This window comes from Octopus bimaculoides, chromosome 23, assembly GCF_001194135.2.
Source record: "Octopus bimaculoides isolate UCB-OBI-ISO-001 chromosome 23, ASM119413v2, whole genome shotgun sequence".
In the NCBI taxonomy this organism is placed as follows: domain Eukaryota; kingdom Metazoa; phylum Mollusca; class Cephalopoda; order Octopoda; family Octopodidae; genus Octopus; species Octopus bimaculoides.
This window is the reverse complement of record NC_069003.1, coordinates 10,411,495-10,421,460: the sequence shown is the minus strand read 5'-3', so window position 1 is coordinate 10,421,460 and position 9,966 is coordinate 10,411,495. Positions and strand designations below refer to the sequence as shown.

Below are 9,966 nucleotides of genomic sequence, written 5' to 3'. Positions count from 1 at the left end.
TGTGTGTGTGTGTGTGTGTGTGTGTGTGTGTGTGTGTGTGTGTGTATATATATATATATAGAGAGAGAGAGAGATAGATAGATATACACACATACATACATATACATGTGTGTGTGCGTTTGTCCCCCTCCACTGTTTGACAACTGATGTTGGTGTGTTTACATCCTTGTAACTTAGTGGTTCAGCAAATGAGACAATAGAATAAGAACCAGGTTTTTAAAAACATAAGTACTGGGGTCAATACATTTGACTAAAAATTCTTCAAGGCAGTACCCCAGCATGGCCACAGTCTAATGACTGAAACAAGTAAAAAGAAAAATATATATGAAGGGGTACCCCCAAAATAAACCGGAATTTTGCAATATTAATGTATTCATTTTTACGTTTACGCTTTTATTGCCTTCAAAGTATTCTCCATTTGAAGCAATGCATCGGTCCAGGCACGTTTTGTACTGTTGGAGGAAGTGCTAGAACTCTTGTGAAGTGATGCTTTTAAACGCCTCTGTTGTTTTTCCTTTACCTCTTCCCCATCTTCAAATTCCGTAGTACCAGTTTTAATCACTAGTGATGACCTAACTGTTCTTTCAGTTCACGACACGCATTGAGTCATGACTGCTTTTGATTTCCATGAGCAAGTGAGACACAAATTTTGCTGCAACTCTATTAATTCACAATTCCTTGCTCCAAATTCATTGGTAGGAGCTCCAGGACACACCAGCTGTATCAACAAGTTCATCAATTGTTCAAAGACTGTCCTCCAAAATCAGTTCATGAATTTTGATGATGCTTTCATTCATTCAGGAGATTGACGGTCACCTTGAACAAGAGTAGTCTTCGAGCAACAAGTGACCATTCTTAAAGCATGAAAACCACTTGTAAACTTATGAAAACATTATAACAACTTGACATAAAAACAATTATTAATATGTGTGTGTGTGTGCGTGTGCGTGTGCGTGTGCGTGTGTGTGTGTGTGTGTGTGTGTGTGTGCATTGAGCTGGCAGATTTGTTAGCACCCCGGGCAAAGTGCTTAGCAGTGTTTCATCCATTGTTACGTTCTGAGTTCAAATTCTGCCAAGGTTCATCCTTTTGAGGTAAAAAAAATAAGCACTAGTTGATCACTAGAGTTGATGAGATCAGCTAAACATCACCCCCGGGATTACTGGCCTTGTGCCAAAATTTGAAATTAATATATATGTGTGCGTGTGTGCATTAACTCAATGCAAATTATTGTATGAAAGATGATGGCAGTCTTTGGTAGACTGAGAAAGATGGTTTTGCAATTTCTGGCAGAACGACTTGCAAAGATGATTTGTTTATAGGGATCAAATGTTTGTGCTGCCCATTAGCTCACTCCCTCCATCAAATTGGCATTACTTGAACAGGTGTACGATGTACTTCACATCAGGTGTCAAATTGATCCTGTGCAGGTGCATGATGTACCTCACACCAGGTGTTGAAGTGAGCCTGAACAGATGCACACTGTACCTCACATCAGGTGTCAAAGTTATCCTGTACAAGTGCATGATGTACCTCACACCAGGTGTCAAAATGATCCTGAACAGATGCACACTGTACCTCACATCAGGTGTCAAAGTGACCCTGAACAGATGGACAATGTACCTCATGTCAGGTGTCGAAGTGATCACAGAGCAACAAGAGATGACACGTTTGGCTGAAGAACACAATGCACCACCCAGTCAAGGAATTGAAACTGTGACCTTGTGATTGGGAGTGCAACACCCTAACCACTAGGCCCTCAACACATGAAAGAATCTCCCTGAAATAACTCCTCTCCTGTTATCTTCAGAAAAGACATAAGAGGAAAAAAAAACATTTGGATGTGTCTCTGATTAGACAATGACCAAAACAAAAACAACCACCCCTCACTCAATTGGATGGTCACAATTGGAATGTCTTCGATCATAGGGTCTGCTCAATCAAAGCTAATGACAACAAAAACAAGCTTCAAAGTGGTTGCTTGATCTGTTAGAAATAGCATCCAAAAGTCTCAAAATATGAGGAAGGCATTATATAAAAAAAAAATGCAGGGTATACACTGAATAATGTAGTCCAGGTTAGTATGTCTGAATATATACTCTTACTCGTTTCAGTCATTTGACTGTGGCCATGCTGGAGCACCGCTTTTAGTCGAGCAAATCGATCCCAGGACTTATTCTTTGTAAGCCTAGTACTTATTCTATCGTTCTCTTTTGCCGAACCGCTAAGTTACGGGGACGTACACACACCAGCATCGGTTGTCAAGCGATGTTGGGGGGGACAAACACAGACACACAAACATATACACACATATACATATACATATATATACACATATACGATGGGCTTCATTCAGTTTCCATCTACCAAATCCATTCACAAGGCTTTGGTCGGCCCAAGGCTATAGTAGAAGACACTTGCCCAAGGCGCCACGCAGTGGGACTGAACCCGGGACCATGTGGTTGGTAAGCAAGCAACTTACCACACAGCCACTCCTACGCCTATGTTTATATAAATATAAAAATCCAAAATGAAGGTCGTGGTTGGACTGGCTTTGATCATAATTCTGTTCAACCAAGCCTCACCTGGAGATAAACAACATCAACAAGAGTAATAATGTGAGGGAGGAAGAAAACCTCAATGTGGTTAATTGATCTGCCAAAAATAGCAGCTAAACTTCCCTCAAATACACCACCATACTCTCGTGTCTTGGATATTGGCATCTATTGAGCTACCATTCTTTGTTGAAATGAATGAAAGACTCCACTTCATATCTGTTTTATTAGACAACATTCAATACAACACACACACATATATATATTGATAAACAACAATATATACATATTAATAAATTAACAAGCAACAGCACACACAAATGTGTATATAGTGATAAACCATACACAGACATGCATATATATATATATATATATATATAAACAATTATGTACATACAAATATATATACACACACATACATATATATATAAACAATCATATACATACATATAAACACATACACACACACAAACAATAAATTATATACATATACATATAAACAATAAATCATATACATACATATACACACATATACATAAATTATATACATATGCACACATATATACTATTATATACACACACAAATAGATTATATACATACATACACATATATAAACAATAAATTATATACATACATATATACTCATATATAAACAAATTATATACATACACATAAATAAAAACACACATATTTATATATAAACATCTGCTAATAACATGCACAATAAATATACATACATATATATATATATATATATATTAGAGGAAAAAGCAAAACTAAGGTAGAACGAGTATCTCCAGTCATGCAGAATAATTTAATTGGGATAAGGTGAATTTGAAGTCTTACAACCGTTTCTGGGATAACCCAAGTGGTAGGCTAACATGCCCACGCACTGGGTATTCCGCCATCAGAGACAAGGTATGAATAGTTTAGACGGGGAAAATTTACAGTTTACAAGGAATAAAATAGAAGAATAAAAGAATGATTTTCAGGTGATTTTAACCAAAGAACTGTATCTTCATGGAAGTACCGACCAGCATAGATATCCTCTGGACAAAGACAAGTTATGAACATTATTCTCCTGCCTATATTCTTCTAACTACCTTTACTTTTTATTCTCCTAGTTACTCCTTTATTCTTCTATTTTATTCTTTATAAACTGTGAATATATTTTATTCCTTGTAAACTGTAAATTTTCCCCGTCTTAAAATATTCATACCTTGTCTCTGATGACGAAATACTCAGTGAGTGGACGTGCTAACCTACCACCTGGGTTATTCGAGAAATGGCTGTAAGACTTCAAATTCACCTTACCCTAACTAAATTATGCTCAATGACTTGACATACATGTTCTGTCTTGGTTTTGCTTTTTCCTCTCTAATATAATATATACCTGCTATAACAGAACCCTAATACGAATCCCTAGATCCAGCCTCAGGTGTGAACTTAGAACCTAACAGATGACTAACTATGGCACTTATTCAGCGTACCTATTCATTTTGATCACAAGTGAACTAAACCCCACATATTCTACACACACACACACACATATATATTGTGCTCTGTTTATCATTTTCTCCACATTTTTTTATGACGTCCTGTGCATCTATATATACATGTAGATGTAAATTTGTACATACATGTACGTATATATACATATACTCACATATTATTTGTATTATATATATACTCTTTACTAATACGTATAAATATTAATTAGCAGATATATGTGTGTGTGTATAATTTATTGTTTATATAAAAGTGTGTGTCTGTGTGTGAGCACATTAATAAACAACACACAAACATGTTTATACTGATAAACAATACACAATAAATATATACACACACACACACCTATATGTGTAAAAAAGTGTGTGTGTGTGTGTACATGCTGATTAATGAATGACAGTAACATCACTTATGTTTAAATTAATAAACTTCAATTAAAAAACAAATGAGAAATGTTTTCATACCTCGAAAAGTTCTGCACAGGTCTTTCGTCGTTGTTCCATGTCTTGACAATGTTAAGGTGACTGTCTCAGTCAAGGTACTGTTGATTAGGTGGGGAACACAGTGTAATGGTGGTGGTGGTAGTACTGGGTGGTAGTGATAGTGGTAGAGCTGGCGGTGGTGGTGGTGGTGGTACTACTGGATGGTAGTAGTAGTAGTGACGGTAATGACAATAATGGTGCCGGTGGAGGTGGTGGTGTTTGTGATAGTGGTGCTGATGGTGATAGCAGGGGTTGTGGTGGTGATAGTGAAAGTCGTAGAGGTGATGACTGTTGTAATGGTAGTGGTGGTTGCAGTTTTGGTGGTGGTTGTGACAGTGATGATGAAAGTGGTGTTGGTGGTAGTTGTGTTAGCGGTGGTGGTGGCGATGGTGGTGGTGGTGATAGTGGTGGTGGTGGTGATAGTGGTAGTGGTGGTGATAGTGGTAGTGGTGATAGTGACAGAGATAGTAGTTGTAATGGTAGCTGTTTTGATGATGATACTGAAAGTAATGAAGGTAGCACTGAATGGTAGTGGTGGTGGTACTAAAGTTGGGCTGTAGTAATGACAGTAGTACAGATGGTGTTGATGGTCATGACGGTTGATTGCGGTGGTTATGGTGGTAGTAGTATTAGTAGTACTAGTAAGTTATGGCAGTGGTGGCTAGTGTCTGTGAAAGAAGTGATGGTTGTAGTGTTGGTAGTGGTAGAGGTGGTGGTAGTAGTTTTGAAAGTGATGTTAGTCTTGGGTGGTGGTTGTAGTAATGCTAGTGGTGGCCAACAGTTGCAGTGTTGGTGGCAGTAGTAGTAATGGGAGTGGTGATCGTCTCAGGACGTTGTAGTGTAGGTAGTAGCGGGCAATAGTTGCAGTAGTGGTGGTGGTGGCGGAGTCTTGTGGAGGTGGTGGTAATCTTAGGGAAGCAGTGGTTGTGATGATAGCATAGAGGGTGGTGGTCATGGCAGTGATTCCAATAATGATAGTTATTATCGAAATCGAGTTAAATTTGACGTCTGGCACTCATGCCAACGTCGTCTTCTTCATCGGACATGAAACTCAGCTTGAGAAGACTTATTGGGGCAAGCGAAAGTGAAATCGGGATGGCACCTGTGCCCGTGGCATACGTAAGGACTTTCGAGCGAGATCGTTGCCAGTGCCCCTAGATTGGCTCTTGTGCGGGTGGCAGTTAAAAAACACCATTTGAGCGTGGCTGTTGCCAGTATCGCCTGACTGGCCTTCGTGCCGGTGACACGTAAAAGCACCTACTACACTCTCGGAGTGGTTGGCATTAGGAAGGGCATCCAGCTGTAGAAACTCTGCCAAATCAGATTGGAGCCTGGTGTAGCCTTCGGGTTCCACCAGTCCTCAGTCAAATTGTCCAACCCATGCTGGCATGGAAAGCGGACGTTAAATGACGATGATGATGATGATGATGATTGTAGGTGTTGTTGTTGTTATTGTTGTTTGTGTGGCATGTATTTAGCCTCAACTCTGTCCTTAATGATCAACCCTATGAGCAAAAAAAAAAAACAAAAACACTCTGGCCATGACCTCCCTGTCTTATTATATATCAAAAACTACATTGGCTAGTCTAACGTGTCCTTCCATCTTATTTTTAACATGGTAAGAGTATCATTTTGGAGATTTTGGCTACTATTTCTAGCAAGCAAAACCTCCACATAGAGACTGACTCATTGGGTTTCTGCTGGTGACAGAAGCAATGAAGGTGAGTGCAAGTGAGCCACTGGTTTAGTTGATAGCTAGCTACTAATTGCTAGTTAATAGAGCTAATAGCAAAAGGTAATGTACCAACCAGCTAGCTAACAGTAGTAGTGGTGGTGGTGGTGGTGGCAGTGGTGATAATAGTAATAGAAGTAGTGGTGGTTGTCATTGTAGTAGTGGTGACAATAAAACAATAGTAGTGGTGGTGGTGGTAGTAGTAGTAGTGGTAGTAGTTGTAGTGGTGGTGGTGGTGGTAGTAGTGGTGGTGGTGGTAGTAGTGGTGGTGGTGGTGGTGGAAGTAGTGGTGGTGGTAGTTGTAGTGGTGGTGGTATAGTAGTGGTAGTAGTTGTAGTGGTGGTGGTGGTAGTAGTTGTAGTGGTGGTAGTGGTAATAGTAGTGGTGGTGGTGGTGGTAGTAGTAGTAGTGGTGGTGGTGGTACAGTAAGAATAGTGGTGGTGGTGGTAGTAATAGTTGTGGTGATGGTGGTAGTAGCAGAAGCTGTAGAGGTGGTAGTAGTAGTAGCAGTGGTGGTGGTAGCTTGGTGTGGGAAGTGTGATAAAGTATTGGTTATTTAAGTGCAATTAATGGCACCGGTGAGTCAAAGCCAAGTGATTAAAAGTGTGGCACTGTTTCATGAAGGGAGGTAATTCATCCAGGTATGAGGTCGGGTGAAGTAGAGGTGTGGACCGGTTGTAGAAATTAACAAATCATCTGCTTGTATGCACAGGGAACAGCAAGACTCGGAATGCTGGCTCGTGTATTCATTCTCGATACATTTCAGGCAGATTGGGACATCAATGTGATAATTGCTGTTATATTTCATCACTGGAGAATAACTTTTCCTTTCAGCTGAATGTGCATTCATTACACTTTGCTCATTAGTGTAAAGGATCTTTGGAACATCTGGTGTTTTGACATTGTTCTGTCTCCTCAGTCAATGCTTCTCCAGATTAATAAATCTAAGAAGAGCTCCTGGTTCTTGTTTATAAATTCAGCTAGCAAATTATTTACTGATGTGTGCATCTTAATATGTTCCAGCAGAATTTAACATGAATATGCAAATCACTGTTATTTCAGATGAAAGTGTTCCTCTGAAGAACTGTTGTGAAACTGCATTCAGTTGCACTATGAACAGCAGAGGATATAAACTGCCACAATGTCGAAACATGCATAGGGAACAACTGTACAAACTGCATGTTGTGTTTATCATTTTTTCATATATATATATATTATCATCATCATCGTCGTTTAACGTCCGCTTTCCATGCTAGCATGGGTTGGACGATTTGACTGAGGACTGGTGAAACCGGATGGCAACACCAGGCTCCAATCTGATTTGGCAGAGTTTCTACAGCTGGATACTCTTCCTAACGCCAACCACTCTGAGAGTGTAGTATATATATATATATATATATGTGCATGTATGTATGTTTACTTGCATACATTGTGTGTATGAATTATGTATATATAGGCATATATGTATGTATGTATATATGAGTGTGTGTATGTTTGTATGTACACCTATATGTGTATGTTTGTATGTACACCTATATGTGTATATATATATATGTAGATAAATATATATGTGTGTGTGTGTGTGCGTGCTTGCACACGTATATTTATATGGGGGAAGGCAAAGAGAAGGAGGTTAGGGGGAGGGACAGACAAAATCATCAAGAGAGGGCTGCAGTAGTACAGATATAGAAGTACAATATTAACCAAAACCCATTTCGCAATCACATTACAGGTACAGTGGTGAAGTAGGTGGTGGTGTAGAGGAGACAAACCAACAAGTTGACCTGATAACAACAACAACAGAGATGATAACACAGAGATAACAAGGACCATGAACTCACAAGGAGTTGAGGCTTGTGTTCATTTATTTATTTATCTTTTTGTCAAACACGAAATGGTTCTAAGATAATTAATTTGATTATTTCTGTGTGAGCATGTGTGTGTGTGTGCGTCACCATGTCTGTCTGTGTGTATGTCAGTTTATGTGTGTGTATGTCAGTCTATGTGTGTGTGTGTGTATATCTCTATGCTTGTGTGTGTCTCCCTCTATATGGGTGTGTGTTTGCCTGTCTGTGTGTGTATGCGTATGTGTATCTGTATGTATGTTTGTCAACTTATGCATCATTGTCTATGTGTGTGTCTGGGTGTTTGTCTATATATATGCGTGTTTGTCTGTGTGTGTGCACGGGTCTACATAGATGTTTGAGCGTGTCTGTCTATACGTCAGCCTGTTCATGCATCTATCTGTCTGTTTGTCCCCAGCTCCTCCGTCATCTTTCTCCAAATAATGTCAATGACTTGGAATATCTTTAAAACAAAGTCACCATTGATATAACAGAACGTGTGTGTGCGTGTGCGCTACTTCATGTGTATATACGTGGTTATATGTTTATCAGTATGTACGTATGTGTCTATATGTGCTTTATTTTAGCCGGATGCAAGTGTGTCTATGTGTGTATGAGTGAGTACCTACGTATGTGTGTCAGTGGGTGAATGTGTCTGTGCCTCAGTACCTCCATTAGTGGCAGATTACATGGAGAAGAAGGGGGATAGAGAGAGGGAGAGGGGAAGGAGAGAAAGTGTGTATGTATGTGTGTGTGCTTGTTTACATGTCAATGCAAGAGAATGCTCGCTGTTTATGTAATAAGGGAATAAAGGTCTAAGGGAATTAACTGTGTCAGCCTTTTATCCTTCACTCTTTCTTACGTGTTCAACAAGATGCTGCTGACACTCCATCGCTTACGACGTCGAGGGTCCCAGTTGACCCAATCAACGGAACAGCCTGCTTGTGAAATTAACGTGCAAGTGGCTGAGCACTCCACAGACACATGTACTCTTAACGTAGTTCTCGGGGATATTCAGCGTGACACAGTGCGACAAGGCTGACCCTTTGAATTACAGGCACAACAGAAACAGGAAGTAAGAGTGAAAGAGTACAGCAGGGTTCGCCACCATCTCCTGCCGGAGCTTCGTGCAGCTTAGGTGTTTTCGCTCAATAAACACTCACAACGCCCGGTCTGGGAATCGGAACCGCGATCCTATAACCGCAAGTCCGCTGCCCTAACCACTGGGCCATTGCGCCGCCGCTCAACAAGATGAAGGCAACAGCTATAGATTTTAATCACACACTGCATAGGTGAAGGGTGAAGCTTCACTGTGGCCCCTCAAAATGCTAGAAATAACTGCAAAGTATCAAGTATATGAAGCACTACTTGGTGAAGTTTCTTTCAAAGAACAGGGACTATTTTTCATTAAATTTTAATTTTAGGGGTTGTAACCTTATCTTTCTTCTTTAGAACTGTTCATTAAATTAAAAGGCAGCGAGCTGGCAGAAACGATAGCATGCCAGGCGAAATGCTTAGCAGTATTTCGTATGCTGCTACGTTCAGAGTTCAAATTCCGCTGAGGTCGACTTTGCCTTTCATCGATTAAATAAGTACCAGTTACGCATTGGGGTAGATATAATCGACTTAATCCGTTTGTCTGTCCTTGCTTGTCTCCTCTGTGTGTAGCCCCTTGTGGGCAGTAAAGAAATAAGAACTGTTCATTAAATTAATTGCTTATTTTCCATGAGTACAGATGCCAGGGCAAGTGACAGTATATTTGGTACCCTAGGCTTGTCCTATATTGATCAATCCTTCTTCCAGGAGGTGATATTGCAAAAGGCCTGGTTGGAGGCCCAACTTTCT

General features: G+C 39.9%; 1 protein-coding gene across 1 annotated transcript in view; it reads right to left on the bottom strand.

The window, feature by feature from the left end:
• The window catches only part of LOC106879714 (uncharacterized), a 17,497-nt gene extending 9,853 nt beyond the window's left edge, over positions 1–7,644 (bottom strand). Inside the window, exon 1 of the mRNA XM_014929394.2 lies at positions 4,528–7,644. Coding sequence (XP_014784880.2) covers positions 4,528–4,566 — 39 coding nt within the window. The 5' untranslated portion in view covers positions 4,567–7,644. The remainder of the gene's footprint in view (positions 1–4,527) is intronic.
• Between the last annotated feature and the right edge of the window lie 2,322 nt (positions 7,645–9,966).